The 25,134-nt window shown below is 44.5% G+C and overlaps 1 protein-coding gene across 2 annotated transcripts; it reads left to right on the top strand.

Moving 5' to 3' along the window:
* The first annotated feature begins 648 nt into the window (after positions 1-648).
* Positions 649-11,397, top strand: LOC131303611 (probable methyltransferase PMT26). Of its 2 annotated transcripts, XM_058330562.1 has the most exons (10): positions 1,074-1,275; positions 1,526-1,807; positions 2,879-3,937; positions 4,032-4,181; positions 6,293-6,563; positions 8,670-8,780; positions 8,881-9,055; positions 9,374-9,646; positions 10,521-10,715; positions 10,819-11,397. In XM_058330562.1, the coding sequence occupies exons 3-10, from the start codon at positions 2,915-2,917 to the stop codon at positions 11,045-11,047; spliced, it is 2,427 nt and encodes an 808-aa protein (XP_058186545.1). In that variant the 5' UTR covers positions 1,074-1,275; positions 1,526-1,807; positions 2,879-2,914; the 3' UTR covers positions 11,048-11,397. The 2 variants fall into 2 exon arrangements, with proteins under 2 accessions (XP_058186544.1, XP_058186545.1); XM_058330561.1 differs by lacking the exon at positions 1,526-1,807 and having other exon boundaries at positions 649-1,275.
* The last annotated feature ends 13,737 nt before the right edge of the window (positions 11,398-25,134 follow it).

The raw sequence follows: 25,134 nt of genomic DNA, 5'->3' as shown, positions 1-25,134 counted from the left end.
GGATCGGCCGTCCGGTGGCCGGAGACGGCCTGGTGCGGCGGGTCGGTATGATTTCCCCTAGCCGTCGGTACCTATATCATTAGTCTTTTTTAATGGACGTTGCTATAGAAATCGACACCGGCCACCGACCATGCGTACCAATGGCCATGCGGGGCCCACTCCGAGCCCCGCACGGATGATTCAAGCCGTTCAATAATCTTAAAATAAAGAATCGAGTGGGCTCTTTAGAAATCAGCTACATCCGATATGTGTAGGTGCCTCGATCCAATCTTTTTATTTTTAATCCAATCTTTCCAATTTTTTTCGATTTTTCAAAAATGAAAAAATTGAATCAAGTACGCGCACAGTCGGGTGGAGCTGATTTCTCACAGGCCCACTCGATATTTTATTTAAAAATTATTGAATGGCTCGAATCATCCGTGTGGGGCTCGGAGTAGGTCCTGCATGACTGTCGGCATGACTGATCTGTGGCCGATGTCTGTTTCTTTAGAATTACCTTTTTTAATTATGGGTTATATTTTCATATTTGTTTCGGTTCTTTTCGTCGAGTTACATCAAAATCAAAATCTAATAAATTAATAAGAGAAAATAAAAAATAAAGCGTGCCAAAATGAACACCGAAAAAGTAGTCCCAATTGCCCTTGGATCATTGTATAAACTCTCTTCAAACCTTCTCCTCCAGAACCATCTCCACCTAATACACGGCGATCTCTCTCTCTCTCTCCGAACCATCTCCACCTAATACACGGCTCTCTCTCTCTCTCTCTCTCTCTCTCATACCAACACACGCATTCTCAGGGTAAAAATACCTTCTCTCTCGTATAGAAACTCAAAATAACAGAGTCCATCACGAAGTCATGTCATTTTTTAACTTAAAAAATTAATTAATTTTGTATATGATTTTTTAATTTTTTTCAATCAAATTAAAGTATTAAAGTTTTTTTTACATAAAATTAAAGTATTAATCGAGATCTTCGGTGCGAAAAAATTTAAAAAATTATACAAAAAATAATTAATTTTTTAATTTAAAAATAGCAAAAGAGAAAAAATGAAACTAAACATAGATAGTATTAGGTATCAGATTCTGACATAATTACGCAACAGGAATCCCTTCTGATACAAGTATACAGAAACCTTAATCCTCTTCTCTGCTGCCTCTCTGTTTCCACTCTCAATTCCCTCTCCCTCTCTCTCTCTGACATTTTCCCAGGTTCAAAATGGACCGATAACCCTTCTTCTCCTCTCAGATCTATCCTATACTATCATAAAATAGAGGTAACTTCAGCTCATTGTCATCTGTAGACTAGATCTATCATCATTTATTCCTTGTCGATTCGTTTCAATTGGTTTTGATTAGCACTCATTTGTTCCGTAATTTGATGCATATCTGATGTTTTACATTGTTTATTTGCTTCCTGTTGTTAAATTTGATTTCTATCTCTTACAAAATGATTTTGAGCTAAAAATAGGCCACTGATTTTTGTTTTCTTGTCTTTTTTATTATTATTTAATTTGCCTAAGAAAGCTATGCAGATGGGTTTGTGGGAATCTACAATGTTCGGTTTGGTTGTGTTGATTCGACTGAAATTGCGGTGGGTAGATGTCATGAAACCCCGTTCGGTTTGGCCTCTTTGTGGGAAGTAAATGACCTGACCCGACAGGACATATGCCATGCTGTAGCTATTGGGGCATTTAAAAAGGATTCGTCTCCAAGAGGAATCACAAAAGGTTCCCATTGTAACCCAAAATGAAAAAGAAACAAAAATGCCGATTTTAGAGTATGGTTCCTGGATTGGCATCCTCAAAGGTACATTGATTGCATTCCTCCACATAAGACACACGGGCTGCCTTCCATTCTTTCCTAATCCTCTTGACTTGACAATTTCTAGACTAGACTAGGGTGAGTTCACGCTAATTTTTTTTTTTTTTATCTTCGGATAGACTCCAAAATACCACTTGTTTCCGCTGAAAATACCAAAATAAAGTAAAGGAAATGAGTTGTCTTGAGTAGAGGTATTTTTGGACTAAAATACCGAAAATACCAAAATAGTGTTTAGACGATAGCATGAACTCACCCTAGCTCTTACAAAGGATAGATTACTGAATGAGGCATATTTTAGTGCCAAACTAAGGCTTGTGTATCAACTATCAATCAATTGGGTTTCACTAGATGGATCCGTTTTAGCCATTTTGCTTTGTCAAGGGCCATAATAAGTCTACAAGTCTGACAGACTCACAGTTAATTGAACGAGTTCACATAGTTTTTTACCACCTTGCCTGTACAATTAAGATATTTCCTTGCCGTATAATTTTCATTAACAGTAATCCTATCACTTTTTCTTATGGTTGCATTTGCCGGTCATCCATGGTTAAAAAGGGCATTAAACAATCTGTCCAGAAGAAAAAGGAGGGCTTAGGCTAGTAAGGCATTGTATTCTACTCTGCATGGTTCTTCAGGTTGATGATTGAATTTCTAGAATCCCTTTGGGAGAACAACTTCGTAATTGGTGTCTAAATGGTCTAGAAATATATTTAATATTAATTTGTTGATGATTCGGCTATCGTAGGTTCATTGGAAAATGTTTCCCAAGTATTCTTAAGCAGAAAGAGAAGTTGTGCATTGGAAATTTGATACTTAATAGATGATGCTATTCGGCAGTACAATAGCTGACAACTAGTTTTGTCATGTTCAAGGATGAGAATTTGATGACTAACTTCTCTCATGCCTAATGTTAATGTGGATCCATATTTGTGCTGTTATAATGTGACAATCTGCTAAATTTGTTTGGACTTAAATCCTACTGCTCTATTTTCTAGAAACGTTTTCCATTCGGATTCTAATTGGCATGAGATGCATCTGATTGTTTGTTTACTGCAGGTGTAAACATCTTATGAAAAATTGGCAGTGATAAACATGGCATTAGGTAAATACTCTAGGGTTGACGGTAAAAAGTCTCCATCAAGTTACTGTTCAACAGTGACTTTTGTTGTGTTTGTGGCCCTTTGCTTAGTTGGAGTATGGATGATGACTTCGTCATCTGTAATTCCTGTTCAAAATGTAGACATGTCCTCTCAGAATAGCAAAAGTGAGGTGAAGGAACAAGTGAGTGAGAGCAATGAGAGCAACCCCAGCAGTGAGACTAATGAGAGCATTCCTAAGCAGTTTGAGGATAACCCTGGGGATTTACCCGAGGATGCAACAAAAGGGGACAGCAATGAAAAAGCACAGGAGGAGAATAGTACTTCCCAAAACTCAAACACTCCTGAAAACACAAGTGACAAAGCTGCAGAGAGAAACCAAGAGAATCCTGAAAATAAGCCTAAGTCTGAAGATGCTTCTAAAACAGAAATAGAAAATGGAGAGGAGAAAACTGAAGATGGGGACTCTAAGATGGTGGACAGAGATTCTGAAGCTGGGGAGACGAGAACAGACAGTATCAATAACTCTGGTAGTCAACCGAACACTGAAATTGACAAGAAATTTGATTCAGATGAGACCGAGAAGAAATCAGAGGAGAATACAGGTATCAAAAAAGATGGGGATGAAGCGGACGGTCAAATAGAAGTAGATGGTGAGGCTAAAGATCTGGTTCCGAACGAGGTGTTTCCTTCTGGGGCAAAGTCAGAGCTTCTGAATGAAACTACAACTCAAAATGGGGCATGGTCAAGTCAGGCAGTCGAGTCAAAGAATGAAAAGGAAGCACAGAAGTCTTCAGAACCAAATCGAGAAGTTGTATACAATTGGAAACTTTGCAATGTCACTGCTGGGCCAGATTACATCCCGTGCCTTGATAATTTGCAAGCAATTAGGAACCTTAGAACAACTAAGCACTATGAACATAGGGAGAGGCACTGTCCGGAGGAACCTCCTACTTGCCTTGTTCCTCTACCCGAAGGATACCAACGCCCTATTGAGTGGCCGACTAGCAGGGAAAAGGTATAGTGCTTTTCTCTACAATTCATGTTCTGTTCAATTCCTAATTTTTTTCTCCATCCTTTCTTACTCATAGATCTTGCATATTTGTTTGAAGATATGGTACCATAACGTTCCCCATACCAAACTCGCACAAGTCAAAGGGCATCAAAATTGGGTCAAAGTTAGCGGCGATTACCTTACATTTCCCGGCGGTGGGACACAGTTTAAGCATGGTGCTCTTCATTACATTGATGTTATACAACAGGTTTACTCTACTACCTTTTCAATTGTATTATAAAGGTTTCCATTGAAGGGAAATAGATAATGTCTTTCAGCGTTGTGTTTTGATATGTTTTTATAGGTTAATAATAGTCAATGAAGCACCAATAGTACTGTGTTGGGAAATGATTTTTCTGGGTGACCTCTTGCATTAGATAACTCAAAACTATTGTAGGTGCTATCCTAAGAGGGTGTTTGGTGTAGATTATTTTGGTAGATTAAAGATTCTAGACTATTGCTGAAGATTTTGGATTATGAAAAACTTGTAATCAGAATCTGTGAAAGTGTTTGGTACATGTGTAGAACATACACTATGCATCTAAGTAGTGTTTGGTGGTACAATTATACTACTTGATTGTGGGTGCACATCTGACCATAATGCACTTAATTTTTTACTAGTTATGATCATAACGTTGTAGACCTTTAAAAAAACTCGGTCTAATATGTCTCCTAGTATAAATACAGTATAAATGCAGATATTATGCATATTATAATGTATTCAACTCATTTAGTGTATATTAAAATGTAACTATGTTAAAATTGGCGCTGAAGTAATAACCAATTAATAACACAAAAGATATTCTTGTCTTCAACATGTTCTATATATGTATGTTAATATGGGTGTGAATGAATAAATTGAAATTTAGATATTATTGAAATAAGTATTCATATGCATATTTATTTATTCGTGCCATTTTTTTTGCACAATGTGCTAACATATGAACAAATATGTACAAGATAAATGAATATAATTCGTATATAAGTTTAGAAATGTATTTGATTACATATGTTATATGATATAAAATGAATATGAATTTGTATCTAATTATGAATTTACTCTGTGTATACTAAGTATAAATATGACTATGTATTGAAATACTACAAAGCTGTTAAAAAAAAAAAATCGAAATAGTGCAAATAGTGCAATATATGATAGGGGAAGTTTTACTTGCACTCTCTATACTTAGATCATTTTTAAGATACAGCCCTTGTACTTCATTATTGGATGAGACCTGCTATGGGTATACCATTTGGTGTACACCAAGTGTACACCGCCTTCTATGGGACCCACTTAGGGGTCCCACACAAATGATTAGATCCACTCAATGTTTTTAAAACAATTTTTTAAGTAGTCCTGAAAAAATTCAGCCCCGTCAAATATCGGTAAAGACTTAATCGATTCTACGCCCAATTTCTTGTCAACAAATTGGGTGTAGAATCGATCAAGCATTTATCGATATCAAACGGGGTTGATTTTTTACAAGGATGCTTAAAAAAATGTTTTGAAAACGTTGAGCGGCTCCAATCATTTGTGTGAGATCTCTAAGTGGGTCCTATAGAAGGCAGTGTCCATTTGGTGTGCACCAAATGCTGTACCATAGCAATTTTGTTATTGGATACTTACACCTCCTAAACTTTCAACTAAAGTGAGGCTGTGGAGTCCGTTAACAGAATTTGTAAAAATAGCAAGAACCTACAAACAGAACACTCCTATAGACGAATCCCTACGCAATAATTCCTCTCTCCACCTACCCTCCCTCCCTCTCCGTACCCCCTTCGCCTCCCTCTGTCACTCAGCTCAACTCCAAATCTCATCACGACTTTCACCATCCCAGCCCTAAATCAATTGTTTCGTCTCAGCCGTCTGATCTGCATCAGAAGCCCTCCTCCGCATTCGGGAATCTTGAGCATCCAGGAAATTTAGAAGCTGAGGGTCCATTGTGAAACTGGTTTGGTCTACTTTTTAGTGTGTAGAGGCCAGTGAAAAAGAGGAAGAGGGTAAATACATCATGCGGAGGAAATATTGTGAATATCTCTATTTCCTTTTCAGTAAAGAAACACGTTTTATATTTTTTCACTTGTGATGATTTAAGCATATATTTCTCATCGAGTCCATGGGGAATTGAATGTATCATTTGTAGTATTCTAGAAGTCACGATCGTATTGGAATTTTCCCTAGTGTTTGATTCTTAGGGTTCAATTGTCTTAATTCCTTTCATGGTTCCCTTATAGTGATGAATACTTGCGATGGAGTTCTTATGAGCGCAGCTTACCATAATCTGCCATTTTTTAATTAAACGGTTCTTGTTTCTGCAGTCTCTGCCTGATATTGCCTGGGGAAAGCGATCCCGTGTGGTATTGGATGTGGGATGTGGCGTTGCTAGCTTTGGAGGCTATCTCTTTGATAGAAATGTTCTCACCATGTCATTGGCACCAAAGGATGAACATGAAGCTCAAGTTCAATTTGCACTTGAAAGGGGAATTCCTGCAATATCTGCTGTGATGGGCACTAAGAGGCTTCTGTTCCCAGGCAGAGTCTTCGATGTTGTGCATTGTGCCCGGTGTCGGGTCCCCTGGCATATTGAAGGTATTTTCGTCAGACTAAAGCACCAAAAACACACCTAGCTCATTGCCCTATTCGTCTGGTTATGCCGGGGATAGGTGGCACACCAGAGACGCACATGGGACATGCCAAGTGGCGTGGCCTATTAGAGTTATTAGTTTTTAGAAGGTGATACACTGGGTGACACGTCGGGCAGCGTAGCAGGGGTCAATTTATAATTTAGAAAACTTATTCCGGGTTCAATTATGATATTTAAGAATCAGAAGATAAAGATTACAAAGTCAAAAAAGTTCAGCCTGTTAAAACCCTCGCTTAAATTAGAGTATTGATTTTTGTGTGTGTGTGTGTGTGTGTTTCTTTTTGCTTGTATGCGACAGAACTAAATTCAGATTAGATACACATTGTTTCTCTCTGTCCCATGCCGTGTCCCTATTCCCATTTTTTAGGATTACCATGTCCCATATCTGTGTTCCTATCCGTACTGGTGGCTGTGTCCGTGCTTCTTTAGCTGATTACTTAGTTTTTAAGATTGTTGTCAGTTTTCTAGATTGCCGCTTAGACAACCTTAAGCTAATCCAAGCTGAAGACGTGCAGGAAAATTTTGAATCTGAAAGATTAATTGTTTATGCTTATTTATTTATTTGTTGGTGTGGTGTTTTGTTCATTGGCTACTGCATTTTCAGCAACTCCATTACCGGTGGCAGCTCCAGAAATATTTTGGAGGGTATTCATTTAACTACTGAATTACCTTGAATAAGTTATATGTACCCAAATTATTTATGTTGATATCCATTGTATGTTTTTTACAAATAACAAACAAACTACAAAAACAAAACAAAACCAAACCAAACCAAACCGAGCCTTAAGTCCCAATCACTTGGGGTCGGCTACATGAATCTTTTTCCTCCATTGAGCTCTGTCAAGAGCCATTTGTTCACACAAACCTACTATACTCATATCGTTGCGTACCACAACATCTAATGTCAATTTAGGTCTATCCCTCTCCGTAGCATTGCTACCCAAAGCTATCATATCTGCTCTCTTAACTACTGCGTCTCCTGGTCTACGGTAGACATGTCCAAACCATCTTAGCCTATTTTCCCTCAACTTCTCTTCTATGGATGCTACACCTACCATCTCACGAACCGTTTCATTTCTAATCCTGTCTCTTCTAGTCTTATCACACATCCATCTCAACATTCTCATTTCTGCTACACTCATCTTGTTCACCTGTTGCTTGTTAATAGGCCAACATTCTGTCCCGTAAAGCATCGCTGGTCTAATGGCTGTTCCATAGAATTTCCCTTCAATTTTATGGGTACCCTCTTGTCACACAGTATACTAGTAGTGCTCCTCCACTTGAGCCACCCCACTTGAATCCTATGGGTCACATCATCGGCAATCTCTCCATCTCTACTAATGATTGATCCTAAGTATCTAAAATGATCACTCTTAGTTCTCCTGGTCTAGGATCATCACTCTTTCTTCGTGCGCACTGCTTGTACCACTAAACTTGCACACCATATACTCAGTTTTACTCCGTACTTATTCGAAAACCCTTTGACTCTAATGCTTCCCTCCAAATTTTTAGTTTCGTATTAACACCTCTAGCGGTTTCATCTACGAGGACAATGTCATCTGCAAACATCATACACCATGTCATCCACAACACATGAGAATAGTGTTTCAACAAAAAACATGTCAAGCCAAGAATTTTTTGAGTTATGAATGTGCAAATTACCGATTAAATTAAATTATGCGGATAGATATATGAGCAAATAAGTTGTTCAGTGAATGTGCAAATTACCTATTAAATTAAATTAAATTAAATTATGTGGATAGATATATGAGCAAATAAGTTGTTCAAGTCATATATGCTTAAATTAAGCTAGTCATCTAAATTGTAAATTGTACTTGGTGTTCATAATTTAGAGTGAAGTGTCATGGGAATTCAATTGCAGAGTTGAATAGCCAAGACTGACATATATATTACTAGTACATATGTGGCGGTGTCCTTTATGGTAGTGATTTTATGATTCTTACAATTGAGACCTAGGAAAAATTATATCGTCAAGTTTCCTTATTTTCTTCTTCTATTTTTGGAAATTCATCTGATGCTAAAAACTGCAGGAGGTAAACTGCTATTAGAGCTAAATCGTGTACTGCGACCTGGCGGTTTCTTCATCTGGTCTGCCACGCCTGTTTACCAGACAGGCGCTGAAGATGCTGGGATTTGGCAAGGTAGATGATTTCTTACGCTCTCACCTTTCTTTGTTTTCCTGAAGTGGGTGGATTGGTTTTTGCTGACAAAGTGTCCAATGTTTTTTGGGATTGTTGGCAGCCATGAAGGAACTAACAAAGTCAATGTGCTGGAACGTTGTAAAAATAACCAAGGATAAAGTGAATAAAGTAGGAATAGCAATATATCAGAAACCCACATCAAATGAATGTTATGAGAAAAGATCACAAAATGAACCGCCTCTCTGCCAAGAGTCTGATGATCCAAATGCAGCCTGGTACATTTTCTTTTTATTCACAATCTTTTTCTTCTTGTTTCTTAATTTGTTTGGCTTCCCTGGAATTGGTGGTGCTGTTGCACAATTGGAGAAATGCACAATTTGAGAAGGGCTTAATTTTGTCTTACTACTTGTTATATTAATGCAAAATAAGAGTGGGAGTTTGTGTTGCATTTGGAGAACATTTTGGGTTTTCTGGAACTGGCGTATGTTTTTATATGCATTCCTTATTTCATTCCAGAAACATTTCCTCTGCTGCTAATTTTGAATCATTGATACACCTAAAAACAATTATTTTGATTCATTTGATGTGTGAAGGAATGTCCCATTGCAAGCATGTATGCACAGAGTGCCAGTTGATGCATCGGAACGTGGGTCCCAGTGGCCAGAACAATGGTCAGCGAGATTGGAGAAACCTCCTTATTGGTTGTTGAGTTCACAGGTTGGAGTTTATGGCAAGGCAGCTCCTGAGGATTTCAGTTCAGACTACGAACACTGGAATCGTGTGGTGACTAAGTCATATCTTACTGAAATGGAGATTAACTGGTCTAAAGTAAGGAATGTCATGGACATGAATTCCATCTATGGAGGGTAAGCAAAGTAATTTATGGTTCCCAAGTGTTACAGTCAGCTAAGTAGCACAGATACGTACACAAGGCACGGCCTGGAGACAACACCCTCCTTAAGTTTCCAAGAAAACGAGGACCCAAAACTTTAGGTACATGTTTTAGCTATACCACCATTTCATTTGACACCCATGATGTGCCCCGTGAGTGTCCGTGAGTGTTTTCATAGTGTCCTAGTGAACAGAACAAAAGTTTATGGGACAATTGTACTTCGAGTGTCAGACACGTGTCTGGTGACTGTCTCAAGATTGTCAGTGTTTGAGAAGTATCTGACACTGGTGCGGTTCTTCCGGCTAAGTACTCATGCTTTATAAAGAATCGGAAATGTGACTTATTAATTGCATGGTTTTCTTTCAAACTCATGTCATTTTCTCTGGTATTCCCTCCTTCCCTCCTAGTAAGATTTCTAATATTACCCTTTAAGAGTACTTATGATCAAAGGGTAAAATTGGGCATAAATGCTTTTAAAATTTGAATTTTTGAGATCATTAATTTTATCTCTTAAAAATTTGGTAACCTCACATAGGACCAACATAGTGGGACGGAGGGAGGGAGAAACTAATATTCCTCGAAGGCGCAATCAAATAAATAACTTGCATTCACTACGGGGGTGCTGTAATCTCCTATTTTATAAATGAAATGCTTTCTGTGGCATAATTTTCCATGAAATTTTTCTATGCTTCATACTTTCAGTCTGGGCTTGGTTTTGGAAGCTATTGCTTAGGTTTTCAGGCATAATCTCCACTGTTTGTCGCTAACTTGCTACTACTCCTTTGTCTATGTCCTAGTTTCATTTCATGTCTTGTCTATTGTTCTGATAAAGTGGATAATCGTTGCAGATTTGCTGCTGCTCTGAAAAAACTGAACGTGTGGGTCATGAACGTGGTCCCAGTAGACTCTCCAGATACGCTGCCCATAATTTATGAACGAGGTCTATTTGGAATTTACCACGATTGGTGCGAATCATTTAGCACCTATCCAAGATCTTATGATCTTCTGCATGCGGATCATCTCTTCTCCAAGATTCAAAAGAAGTGCGTTTTCCCAATTCTCGAATTTCCTTTCTCAAGTGAAAAATCTTTATTCCTTTGTTTCGAATACTTACCACTCGTGTTACTGATGTAATGTGTACATCAGGTGCAATTTAATGGCTGTAGTTGCTGAAGCTGATCGGATTCTAAGACCTGAGGGAAGACTTATTGTTCGCGATAAAGTTGAGACCATTAATGAGCTGGAGAGCTTGCTGAAAAGTATGCATTGGGAGATCCCCTTCAAATACTCTAAGGACAATGAAGGATTACTTTGTGCTCAGAAGACCCTTTGGCGCCCCACAGAGGTGGAGACAATCGCTTACTCCATTGGTTAAGCATCTCGAGGCCTTAATGCCACGGGGAATAGGCATTGTTGTTTGTTTTTGTTACCAATTTCTGATCATGGTAACCTGTAATTTTAGTAATTAGCCTATGTGTCATTTCTATCAGCGTAATCAACGCTTCCACCAGTTCATTTTATGGTTTTTGTTTCCCAGTTGAAGGTGGAGGTTGGGATATTCATTGTAATTTTGAATTGTTTATTTATTGAGGGAAAAGTCCAGTGGTTATAAGTATTGATGTACTCTAGATTGTAGAATAAAACTGAGAATTCAGGGTTTGGGACAAAAAATTAAGGTATGTACCCTTTTGATCATTTATGTATTTCATTCAATTAGTTGGTTTATAGGGCTTCTAAGTTCCATTCCATGTACTTATTAACATGAGTTGTCAGCTTCAGTGTTGGGGTAGGTAGACAATATCGAGTCAAGTATAAAAGTTGAATTTCTGTGTATAATTTTGATATGCAAGTCACAACAATATGTTAGCCAAGGGGTTAGCCAAATGATCTTGGCCTGTGACTTAGGTGTTTGTTTCATCTTAAGGTCTTAGGTTCGATTCTCCTTACCAATAACTTCCGGAACTACCTCACCCTCACACATAAACATGTGAAACGGTTGTGGGAGGGACTGTAGGGATTAGTTTGAGATGCGCGCAAGCTGGCTCGGGACACCTTGCATTGCCAAATAAAAAATAAAAATGTGAGCCAATTCTGTTCTCTAGTTAATTCTGTGTCATTTTTTCTGATTGGACATTGTAGGGGTTCGGGTTTTATGGGACCTAGGCCAAGATCCCGGCTGGGGTCTTTCTTCCTCAGCTCCGCTGCTCCTGCGACGTGACCTGCAGCAAGTCACTAGGGCTCCATTAGCCCAGTGACCCTCCGATGATTAAGTCAGATCTTAGGGGTGGAAATTAGGTCTAGAGCTAGGGCAAAAAGCATACCTCTCACAATGTGCATCCCTTCATATTTATAGGCCTAGGATTCCTTGGCCTTCAAGCCAATGTGTGGGGTGTACGCTCGGGTTACCGCCTCGGGGGACGTCATACATGACGCGGGAGGAAGACGGCCACGGAGTACATGGGCTGATTATGGGCAGCGTGCCCTTCGGAATTTTCGGATTCCGAGACGCGGAGGGCCCAGATTGAGGGAGCGCGAGCGGGGAAGCAAGCGCTCGCAAAATACAGAGTCGCCACTCGGGTTTTGAAGGTCCGACACCCAAGGAACCGTATTTCGAAGCACTTGCCGCGCTGTTTGATTTGAAAAAGTTTAAGGAACCAGTCCGTCATAACCATATCTGGGTTCGGGAGCCAGGTTACGAGAGGGGAAGGGTTTTATGGCACCCCTCTCGCCCAATCCGGAGATCGGTCTCCACTTAGGCATTTGCGAAAAACGTTTGCGATTCTGTTTGATTAATCAATTTTTAGCCAATTAGGGCGGGAGAACAGTTAATCGGGGATTAAAACTGTAACAATTTGCAGGATGTGATAAGATATGGCATGGATTGGCGAGATGACAAGTAATAAATGGAACAAAGTTCAAAACATCGATCATACATCAAGACAGTGCTGTGTATGATTTTGGCACGAACAAACGGCCAGCTTGCATGCGTGAATTCATCTACATTCAAGCGAACCATCGCGCGACACTGCCATACACACGCGCGAGTATTGACGTTTCACCAATGGTTTGAATTTCACCCCCTTCTGGGCTCTGGAAGGACCAGTGCTCACCCAGGTGCAAACCAAGCAGTTTATAAGTACTTGAAAGTAAACAATATTACAACAGACGGATGAAAATATTGAAAACACGACCCCTAAACAGTGGGGGTGTCTAAACAGAGGCCAAGGTCAAGCTGCTCATGCAAGGGCAGTCCCTAGAAAACACAGAACCATCGCGCGACAGAGCGATACAGACGCGCGATTGTTCAGACTGGACTTCCAGGAATTGCTTTGCACACTTAGGGCTCTGAGACATGTTCAAGAGCATCCCAAGAGCATGCCAAACTAAGAGGAGTTGTAAACTAAGCTAGACTATGATTTTTAACATGCAAAACAGTGAACTAATACTTTTTAAAAGACTTGAAAATGACTATGAACACAACAATAAACTTAAAGACCAGTATCCCTTCCCCACGTGGTCCAATCTCTCGCAGACAGAACTGTCGCACGAGTGTATGGGACCATCGCACGAGGGTGTTCCTGGTAACGGCTCTTGAAACCTTGCTAGCTTTAGGGCCAGAACTGGTATTGATTACCAGCCTTGGCCCTGCCAGCCCCCCTCAGGGGTTCGAACAGTGAGCAGAAAGGTATTATACCTTTGCTTGAATGTCTTAGAGATGGCTTGAATGAGGTGGTGAGGCTTGGGAGGTGATTATGTGGGAGAGAGTGTGGTATGAGATGTTTGTGCTTTAGCTTTGCTTCTTCTTTCTTGGAGAGAAAATGGGTAACCCTTTGAAATGAAGCATGGGGGGGGGGGGGGGGGGGGGGGGGGGGGGGGGGGGGGGGGGTTTATAGAAGAATGGGTTGGTTGGTGGCTAGCCAAGGCCATGTAACCAGCCAACAAGGCTGGTCACAATTGCTTGGTGGAGAAGTGGGGTGGCAAAGGTGATGGGAGAATGGGGGGTGAGGTGGTGCAAGGGGAGCCCCCCAGAACGCTGTTCAGCCGACGAAAACGGGGTCACATAGGCCTGTAGCCCCCTGACCACCACGCAATCCGGGTGAAAACGACAGGTGTTGACCATCGCGCGAGACAGTGGGACCATCGCGCGAGGGTCCAGCCAACCCCGCGAGGGTCAATAGTCAAAGCTTTGACTTTGACCACCACCTGGCAAATGGACCATTCGTCTCCAAACCAAGTAAAACCAGACACGTACCAATATCCATGGCGGATCACAGCGATATCCGGGGTAGTGAACAAGTGGTTGATCGTCCGGAGGACGAGGGAGGACCAATGGAGGTCGAAACAGAGAATCAACCGCAAGTGAGGGTTGTCGCGGATATTGGTGCAGAGGTAACGGGTGGCGGTGATGGCGAACGGGGCCGCATGCAGGAGGCTAGTGGAGGCGTTGAGCATCGCGCGACGGTGTCAGAGGGTCGCGCGACAGAGGGAGTCGGGGCCGCGAGTACTGGAATCGAGCAACTGGACCCGAGTGTGGCCGTGAGTGGTTCAGTGGTGGTTGGTAGTGGTTTTGGTAGAGATACCGGCAGCAGTGGCGCCGGTGGTGATGGCATTGGTGGTGATGGTACTGGGCCGAGCGAGACCCCGCCGAGGGACCCGGCGAAGAGCAAGGGCGTAGCGGCTGAGGAGGAGGAGACCACAGGGGTTCCTGAGGAGGAGGTACTGTTTCGGCCGGGAGCCACGTCATCGGGCCACAGGCCGATCACGAGACAGGATCTTGCGGAGTTTTGTGGGCACGCTCCCCCGGAAATTTTATTTGTAAAATTGGGTGCGGCCCTTTTTTGTTGGAAAAGCGCGGCGAAACGCCTCGATTCAGAGTCGCCATTTGGGTTTTAGCAGTGAAAACACCCAAGGAACCGAACTCGAAAACGTTTGCCACGTTTGTTTGATTTTTGAAAAAGGCTTGTAGACTGGTCCGTCGTCACCTTCGACATCTGAGGTTCGGGAGCCAGGTTACGAGAGGGGAAGGGTTTTATGGCACCCCTCTCGCCCAATCCGGAGATCGGTCTCTACTCAGGCATTTTTATAAAACTTTTGCATTTTTCTCTCATTTGATCATCTTTTTTAGCTAGTTAGGGCGGGGGAGCAGTTAATGGGGATTAAAACGGTAACAAGTTGCAATTTATGTGACAAAATGCTTTATGGGTGATTTGCTTGCAATAATAATCATAGATTGAGAACAAGCACCGAGAGCAGTTTGAGTAAGGTGGAGTATGCTGCTCTGAAGGGATGTGAGCAGGTATCGCACCAGTATGCACCGGCCAGGCCACTGCTTACTAACGCAACCTGCGCACGCCACCTCATCGCTGGCGTACTCCACTTACCATGAACTCACAGTCTTTGTTTGCAACCCTCTGGGCTCTGGAATGGACCAGCGCACACCCAGGACAAACCACGCAGTTAATATATCAGCAGTTATATAATTACAGACAGATGAAACGGCTTTAAGCCATGAAAATAAACAGAACACCCCATAAACAGTGTGGGAACCTAAGAGAGGCCAAGACTAAGCTAAGATGCAAGGGCCAGCCACTGGATCTTGGCATAACTGCCGTACGCCAATCGTATGAGACCGTACGCCAGTTACACCCCTTACCCAGTGCTTGGCTTTGCATCATCTGGGTTCTGGAACATGACCAGAAAGCATCCCAGAGGCTTTCTAAAACCGATATGGACAAATATTGAATATTACAACTAAACAGTTCTAAATACAAAAAGCAGTAGACTAGTTTTTAGCATGCAATAAGGTGATGAATAGACAGGAAATAAAGCATAAAACAAAGATCTGGACCCCATTTCACAACTGGAGTACGCCAGTTCTGGAGGGCTTGGAACTGGAGTACGCCAGTTCCAAACAGACTCCAAACAGATCAAATTTAAAACTGTACGTTCTGCCACGGACCGGCGTACGCTGGCTTATGACCGGCGCACGCCGATTCTAGTCAGAAACGATTTTTTTTGTTTTTGAAGCCTTGACAGCGTTAGGGCCAGGACTGGTATTGATTACCAGCCTTGACCCTGTCAGCTTCCCTAAAAGATCAGAACAGGAAAACAGTTCAAAGGTGTATACCTTTTGCCTTTGAGTTTGATGGTGTGTTTTGAGCTTGAGCTTGAAGTTTGAGGGATGGATGATGAGTGTTTGGGCTTGGATGATGTATGAAAGGGGCTGCTTGCTTACTCTTTCAAGTGGTGGAAGAAGAGAAAGCAAGAAACCAAATGAGAGAGATAGAGAAAGAGACTTAGGAACTCTTTTTTTTGTAACCCTTTCAAATGGAAGTATATGGGGTTATATATAGGGGAAGAGGGAGAGAGAGGGGCTAAGGCCAGTCAAAGTGACTGAAGCCTTAGCCCTTAAGCCTTCCTTCTCATTGGATGAGAGGAGAAAAGGTGATGGGATGGGTGTAAGAAAATGTCCCCCGGCGGAGAATGCTTTTTCAATGGATTGGAAGGTTCCCAAGTGCTGTAGACCCCTACCCATGGCTTCTGCATGCTTAAAAACACAAGTTTGACCGGAAGTTTGACTGGCGTACTCCAGTTAATAACTGGCGTACTCCAGTTCTTGCTTGGTCAACGGTCAAAGTTGACCGATGACTGACACGTGGCAGAGGACCGGCGCACGCCAGTTGATTACCGGCGTATGCGAGTTGGGTTTTGTTGAGGCTTTTTGGTTCTGATTTAGAGAATATTGAAAGGATTTGAAAGGGTTTTGGAATGGTCAAAGCTCAAACATACTAACATTTTCAGGGTGTTCCTGATCCATTTCATCATCGGGGAAATAAAAGATCGACAAATAACGTTATCTGGACAGTCCAGAATGGGGTGTCTACAAGTTCCTGAGTGACGAGAGATTAGCCCGGCTTCTGGAAGAGGATCCCATGATTGGGGCTGCCGTGTTAGAGGCTGGAGAGGAGCGAGAGCGGGTGATAGCCGCTTCAGAGGCTACGGCGAGGGCCGAGAGGGCGAGGGCCGCTGAGGAGGAGGCTCTGAGGGATGCAGAGGCCGAGGAGCGAGTTGGAGCCAGGGGACATGGGCCGAGGGTGACAGCGGTGTCCGAGGCAGAGAGTTTGACTCGTGCTCCGTTTTCAGCAGAGGGATACAGGCCACCGGTTCCACACCTGTTTGTACCGTCAGGTCTTGCGGCGTACAGGCCACGGCAAGCGGAGTATGACCCCGAGCTTGCTCTGAGAGACCCCGATACCCACATTTCGAGCAGCTGGGCTGAGGTAAATTTCTGAAATTCCTTCATTTCCTTTCGTGATTGCAAATTCAATACAATGCATGTGCTTACATACCGAAAAACGTAAGATAATCCTTTGAAGTAGATTCGAATAGTGACACTATAGCTTCACGTTAAATGCCATGCATGAGACATAATAACTTGAACCAACCATCTACTGCCAAGTTGTATTGATTACCTAGAACTTGAGAATGAAAGCTTTGCATGCTGATATATCCCCTGTTGCTTGTTTTCGTGTCTAATGCAGGAGAAAGCGAGGCAGAGAGACATCCAAGGTTTTGGGGGCGCCTGCAGCTCCTTGGCGTTGTACCAGGGTTTGCCTGAGAGGGTGAGGCAGTTGGTGGACGAGGCAGGCTTCGGGGAGTTCATACAGACCCTTACTCCGGCCAGAAATGACCATGCGGTCTTGGTTGCACTTGCAGAGAGGTGGAGGGATACCACCAACACCTTCCACCTACCGCTCGGGGAGATGACAGTGACGCCTACTGACTTTGCAGCGATCACTAGTTTGAGGGTTGGAGGCGACCCTATCTTGTTTGACTCGGGCATTCAGGAGGACGAGGCGGCCCTGGAGTGGTTCTTGGGAGAGGTGCCCAAGGTTGAGGAGGGGATGGCGAGATATGGACAGTTCACCCGGTACCTTGCAAAGGAGGTGGCGACCGAGCAGGAGGCGGAGCAGATGGCCCGGGCGTACCTGTTGTACCTTTTTGGTGCTACCCTGTACCCGAACAGGCGTAGCAAGGTTCACCTATCGTACTTGCCTGCTCTGAGAGACCTGAGGACGGCCTCGCGCTTTGACTGGGGAGGAGCTGCGCTTGGCGCCGCTTATGGCTTTATGGGGGACTCGTCGAGGACTGAGATGAGCACTACTGGCTACTGGCGGATTTGGGAGGTATGATTGCAATAGAGTAAAGTACATTTCTAATATGCACTTATCAATTTGAATACATGAACTGCTCAAAAATATTCCTGCATTGTACTAATGATTTGAACTTTGATGACTGTGCAGCTCTGGGCCTACGAGGTTTTGAACATGTGCCGTCCAGTAACGAAGAGCCTGGACTTGGGGATCCTCCCGCGCGCTCATATCTGGAGCAAGAAGAATATGAGAGAGAAAAGAGGGAGAGGTGACCTGAACGGCTTCAGGATATACCTAGACGAGCTCCGACCTTCACAGGTATGACATGACTTTATCAAATAGAAATATGCATCCCTTTTTATTGCTTTAATGCTGTCGCTGACCGACGCTTGTATTGCTTGCCTGTGCAGGTACAGTGGGACCCTTGGAGAGTGGCAGAGCCAGAGCCTGAATACTTGGCCAGGAGTAGGGCTGTGACGGCGAGCAGAGTGCTGCTGGAGTCGGCTTTTGGTTGGCAGTGGTACTTGGGCAACCGAGTGACACGCCAATCACTCGGCCATGCAGGGTTCCAGGTGCCCGGACCGCTTCCACCACGGGCCTCTCACACAGGGGAGTACACACTGGCCGAGCTAGAGATCTTCACGCGGCCTGACACCGACTTGACACGGTACTTGCGTCCCGGCATGGACTATGCAATTTACCAGAGAGAGCGTTTGGCGGGGCCGCTGAGAGTACGAGAATTCAGGGAGGTCCGGAGTCAGGCCCGTGGAGCTGCTGAGGAGAGGAGAGCCATCACTGCGAGGCAGAAGCAGTGGTGAGAGTCGCGCGAGGTGGGGTCCGAGTGGACCTGTGAGAGGTGGGCCACCGAAGTTGACGTGGCAGATAGCAGTGGTGGACTCTCAGGGCAACCCGGCTGAGCTACACCTAGTTCCTGCCAGAGTTGAGCCAGCGCCTGTCACTGTGCCGGTAAGACATTGTATCCTTCATTATTGTACTTCCATAAAAATCTTGAAACATTACTCCATTGCTCATATTCAAATTATTCTTGCAGGTGCCCAATGAGTGGGCGAACGAGGCCGTTCGGCGTATGTTTGCACTGGAGAACGTGATAAGGCGGGCGGCGAGTGGCCTGCCCTTGGACTTGCGATACCCACCACCGGCAGCTCAGAGATCTCAGGTATATCCTTCAGAGAAACGATACATTCCTGCATTCGATACTTGACATATGCATGCTTTGCTCGATACATAATATACTTTAATTGCTGTCAACTTTGAAATTGATTGTACCTGTCTGCAAACATACAATACATAGAATATATACTAAATGTGCAAAAATTTACAATGCAGACACAGGGACGGGCGGCTCCTAGGAGGAAAAGCGCGAGAGAGCCTCCACAAAAGAAGCTAGCAAGCAGGACTCCTGCTCCTCCACCTACTACTAGACCACAAACACGGGGCGTACAGCCACCTGTTGCGAGTGAAGAGGCGGCGCGAGAGGCCGTGGCGCGCACCGAGGAGAGGTATCAATTGAAGATGCGCCAAAGGCCCTCGCAAGACGAGCCGGTCCGCAAGAAGCGGCTGATCCTGCCCGAGGATTCTGAGGAAGAAGAGGAAGAGGAGGGAGAAGAAGAAGAAGAAGACGAGGAGGCGCCTGACAGCAGCGGTTCTGACGACTCAGCGGACGATCCTGGTTTTAGACAGGATCCTAGAGAGAGAGACGACGACGATGGAGATGGTGATTGGTTCGGAGAGGGCTGAAGGCTACTAAGAAGCCTCATTTCACTTCCCGCATTCTTGATTTTTGCTTTTGGGCCTGTGTGCCCGCGTAGATAGATTGAAGGCCGGAGTGCCTTAGCTGATACTTGATACATGTTTTTTGGGGCCTGTGTGCCTTTTGACTTGATGGGCGAGTGTACCCGCGTTGACGTGATGACTTTGTGCGGCCGAAGTGCCGCACGCACAGTAGTCTTCCTTACTTTGACATGGATAGATTATGGATTAGCTACAAAATTTGCATTTTTGGTTTATTTCACTCTTGTAATAAATAAACGCTTGCCACTAATACCATGCTTGCATTGATAATGTACCGAGACTGCTCACAAACGCACACGTACGCACAGACAGAACTAACTCGGAGAAAAAACGAAAACGTACCCCAGGATACGGTCAGGATACGAGGATACGAAGGAATGAAATATTGGACGTCCACAAGTCAAAACCTAAAATACCCCAACTTGGATAAAAGGGATGCTTCCGTGAGGTCATGCATATACAAAATGACCTGCGAGAGTTGACAGATTCGAGAAATACCTCCCGAAACACAAAATTGCCCAAAAAACCTTACGAAGGACACAAAAGGGATACGAGATGGAAAAACATGACTTTGTTATGTCCCGGACTGAAACCGACACCTCCGTACAGTCATACTAGGTCACCATGACTTGTACGGCCTGAGAGAAATGGACACGAACATTTGGACCGAGTTTCGAACCCTCGAAATGCTCATTTGGCCTTGAAACGAGCCATCGAGGGTTCAAAAACCTCGTTAAACGCAATATCTCGAATCCGATGCTTGGATATGGTTGCATATGCTCATAATGACTTGCCGGAACCATAAAAGTTGCAAAAGTACCCTTGGAACAGGAAGCGACCAAAATTGGACAGTAGCTGGTGCAATCTGTCAAAATGCAGGCTGAACCATCGTGCGAGGCAGTGAGTATATCGCGTGATGGTGTGGATGTTTCTCACTCGCGCGATGGAATGAGATCATCACGCGATAGTTGGGCCGTGCCAGACCACCTTTATTTGACCATTTGAGATCTTTAGGATGACCAAGCCTTGTCATCACCCTTTAACTGCTCAGAGTACTTCAGAGGGCAGTGCAGAGATGCCTTCACTTTGGAGAAGAGGATGCCACATTGTCTGAATATTCGCACTGGAAAAGGAGAACATTTCAGGTACTCTATCTATAAAGGGGCCAATGCTTTGCTGATGAAAGGCATTCCTCCCACAGTTTGAGAATCCCACGAGAAGCAGAATGGCAAATAATCTTCCGGCCTTGATTAGCCCATGGCTCACGGCCTTTGTTGCTGGAGATTGGCTGTCATTCTGGTTGCATGGGTTGGCCGCATTCCGTTTCCTCCGCAATGTGAGGGTCCGTCCTGAGTTTCTGAGGGCAGCCCTACAATTCTGGGACCCAGAGGTTCACGTGTTCAGGTTTGGGGTTAACGAACTGTGCCCAACCGTGGAGGAATTCCAAGCATACCTCCAAGGAGTCGCCTCGAGCATGATTGTTGTGCCGCCTTATAGGAAAAGCATGCCAAAGCTCTTACAGTCAATTCTTGGCATCACCCGGGGAGCGGCTGAAAGTTTGCTAACCGGAGGGCAGATCAACATCATGCGCCTAATGGAGTGGTATGGGCCAGAAGGGGACGTAGAGAATATAGCCGTGCAGGCTCGACGTCGATTTGCTCTGGCAATCGGCGTGCTGGCCGCCTATTTACTGGTATCTCCAAATGGGCAAGTCAACCCCATGCTGGTGAGCGTCGCCGCGCAAATGGGTGCCCGAAGAAATGTGGTACCACTGGTTCTGGCAGAGACACTCATAGGTTTGGATTTGGTTTCTTCCGGCCAAACAGACATGTTCGGCGGTAGTCCACTACTACTGCAGGTTAGCTTAGTTCTCACTCAGCTCACCTTTTTCCGGCTTTCGCACGTTATGTTTTTACCTCATCTCTCAGCTAAGGCTATATCGAAGTTCCTCACTTGTCTTTTCTCTCAAGCTTTATGTAACTTCTTACTTGTTCTTCAACTCATGCAGCTCTGGTTATCCGACAAATTGGGATTGCTTACAGCACCGGAAGCAAACTGGCCTCATTTGCCCGGCCGAATGCATCAGCGGGGTATGATCTATCCGGAAATGTCTGTGCATCAATGGCGCGCATTTATGAGAGAAATGCTGCCGAACGAGATCACATGGCGGCATGAAGCCTTAAACATTCTAGACATGGCCCTGAGTTCTGCAGGTTTCGAGAGAATAGTGATAGCCGGGCTGACCGCTTTCACATTCTACATCCCCGGACGCATCCTTCGTTAGCTAGGCATGAGCCAAGGACTCCATCGAGCTGGGACTGAAGATTTCCAAGTCCCTGCTTTCACTGCCCGGAATCTGAGAGGATATGAGCACAACTGGGGCCTGCGGCAACTCGGAGGAGCTGACCCAGACTTCAGTACGGAACTTACGGACCGATATCAAACATGGCTGAGAAGGGAAATCACAAGCAGGCAAAACAACAACTGACTTCTGACGAACCCTGATGATCTAGAATAAACCGTGAGCCTGTTAAGGCCTCGAGCACTTTATTCTGTTTTCATGCTTTACTCTTTTTAAGACTGCTCAGCCTGTGAAATAGAAGTTATAATTTGAATAAAAATGAAAGTTCGAGAGTTTTCCCCTTTTGATCCAAGTGTTGAACCGCCGTGTCACCCAAGTATCAAGTCAACTTCTGGTAATGGGAAACCGTGGATCAAGTTGATGGATTGTGACCGAATCTCACAGAGAGATTGCCTACGTATCCCTTTTCAGGGAATCAGGTCAGCACGTAGTTCAGGCTAGGGTTCACTCGAGTATTTTAGCTCTCCTTTTACGCTCTAAATTTTGCCTAGTGCTGCCACTTCGGGTTTTCAGCCTAGCGAGCTTTGATTGATGCCTATTTATTTTTGCCTAAACCACCTTCTCAGGTTTTCGGTCTAGCAGGCTTGCTCTAATTTTTGCTTGGAACCGCCCACCCTTGTGGTTTTCGGCCCAACGAGCTTCTCTCAGGGATAGATCGTTTGAGTTGATCCAGGTTAACCAGAGAACTGAATTCGTTGCCGTCGAGATCGATGAGCCGAGCCACTCCCACAGAAAGGATGGTCTTGATGATGTAAGGTCCGGAACGCTTGGGTCAAAATTTGCCGCGAGGGTCAAAGACTGGCGCCCGAATCTCTTTTGTGACCATGTCTCCTTCAACCAAGTCTCTAGACTTCACTTTTTTGTTGAATTCCCGGGCGATTCTCCGCTGATACCCCTGAACATGATATAAAGCCCGGAGCCTCCTCTCATCAAAAAGCATGAGTTCAACAAATCTCCCACTGAGCCATTCAGATTCCGAGAGTTCCGATTCTACCATGATCCTCAAAGATGGTACCTCAAGCTCTATAGGGAGAACCGCTTCCATCCCGTAGACCAAGGAATAGGGGGTTGCCCTTGTTGATGTTCGAATCGACGTTCGATAACCCCAAAGAGCTAAAGGCAGTTGCTCGTGCCAGTCCCTGGCGGACTCCGCAGACTTCTTGATGATTGTCTCGACATTTTTGTTGGCCACTTCAACCGCTCCATTCGTCTGGGGACGATAGACCGTTGAGTGATGGACTTGGATCTTGAATTCTTCGAAGAGCTCCAGGACCCTGCCTTTGAAATGACTCTCATTGTCTGATACGAACGCTTGCGGAACCCCATATCGGTAGATGATGTTTTTCCTGATGAAGTGAGCAACTTGAACCGCCGTTAGGGTTTTATAAGATTTGGCCTCCACCCATTTGGTAAAATAATCTATCGCCATGAGGATAAACCTATGACCATTTGATGCAGACGGTCTAACCATGCCGATGACGTCGATGCCCCATACAGAGAAAGGCCAAGGCGAAGCCATGCCAAATAGGTTAGAGGGTGGAACATGCATTAGATTAGCATGAATTTGGAATTTGTGACAACGCCGCACGTAATCCACACACTGAGATTCCATGGTAGACCAGAAGTAGCCTTGGCGCAAGATTTTCCTAGCGAGCATGACACCGCTCATATGAGGGCCGCAGACCCCCCCGTGGATTTCTTCCATGATTCTGACGGCCTCGGTCTCGTTGACACAGAGCTTGTGCATTCCGCAATGAGACCTCCTATATAACTTTCCCCCACAAATGATGTACTGGGCGGCTATCCTCCGCAATGCAGTCCGATCCTTTTTAGAGGCCTCGGCCGGATACGTGCCATTCTCGACGAAGTTCCATATGTCATGGTACCAGGGTAGGCCATCATCAACATCATCGATGGCGTTGACGTATTGATAAGCGGGGCGGTCCCGCTGTTCAATTAAGACTGGGCGAAGTTTGACCCCGAAGGGTAGTTCGACCATGGAAGCCAAGGTCGCTAGTGCATCGGCAAACCGGTTCTTCAAATGAGTGATGTGGGTGAAAGTCACTTTGTTAAGCGAGGAATTAGCCCCTCCAAATCCTGATGATAAGGTTTCAACCCCTCTTTACGCACCTTCCAGTCCTCATTGGCTTGAGATACAACGAGATTGGAGTCCCCGATGACTTCGAGCCGTTCAACGCCAAGCGTGAGGGCAGCCTCCATACCCACGATACAGGCCTCATATTCAGCTTGGTTGTTTGTAACATCGAACTTGAGTTTGAATGCAAGCGGAATATGAGAACCATCGGGGGCGACTAGCAAGACCCCGATCCCAAATCCTTTCTGATTGGCCACCCCATCGAAGTAAAGAGTCCAAACGTCTTCGACAACTGTTAGCACTTCCTCATCTGGGAACACAAAATTTGCATCTTCCGGTCCATCCACAGGGTGATCAGCCAAAAACTCAACAATGGCTCGCCCCTTTACCGACTTTCTCGTGACGTATTCGAGATCGAATTCTGCCAAGAGGAGCAACCAACGTGCTAACTTACCAGTGAGAGCTGGTTTCTCAAACAAATACTTGAGTGGATCCATTCGAGAAATCAACTTCACTGGGTAAGCCAGCATGTAGTGTCTCAACTTCTTAGAGGCCCAAACCAAAGCCCAGCACGTTTTTTCCAAGGCGGTGTAGCGCTCTTCAGACCCAACCATTTTCTTACTTAAGTAGTACACGGCCTTCTCAACTCCTTGGTCCCCCCTCTTGAGCTAGCAAGCATCCCATGGATGTAGAACTCACGGATAAGTATAGGATCAAGGGCTTTCCGGGCACCGGTGGCATCAAGACAGGCGGGTTTTGCAGATAGCTCTGAATGGACATGAAGGCCGCCTGACATCTGTCCAACCATACAAACGGGGTGTCTTTCTTGAGTAGACGAAACATCGGCTCGCAAGTTAAGGTTAACTTGGCGATGAATCTGCTGATGAACTGAACCTTCCCCAAAAAGCTTCGCACTCCCTTTTCAGTCTCCGGTGGCTTCATTTCAAGCACCGCTTTGATCTTTGATGGATCGACCTCAATTCCACGCGAAGTGATCATGAAACTGAGCATCTTGCCTGCCGTGACCCTAAAGGTGCATT

The sequence above is a fragment of the Rhododendron vialii genome, chromosome 10a (assembly GCF_030253575.1).
Source record: "Rhododendron vialii isolate Sample 1 chromosome 10a, ASM3025357v1".
Classification (NCBI taxonomy): Eukaryota; Viridiplantae; Streptophyta; class Magnoliopsida; order Ericales; family Ericaceae; genus Rhododendron; species Rhododendron vialii.
This window is presented reverse-complemented; position numbering and strand designations above follow the sequence as displayed.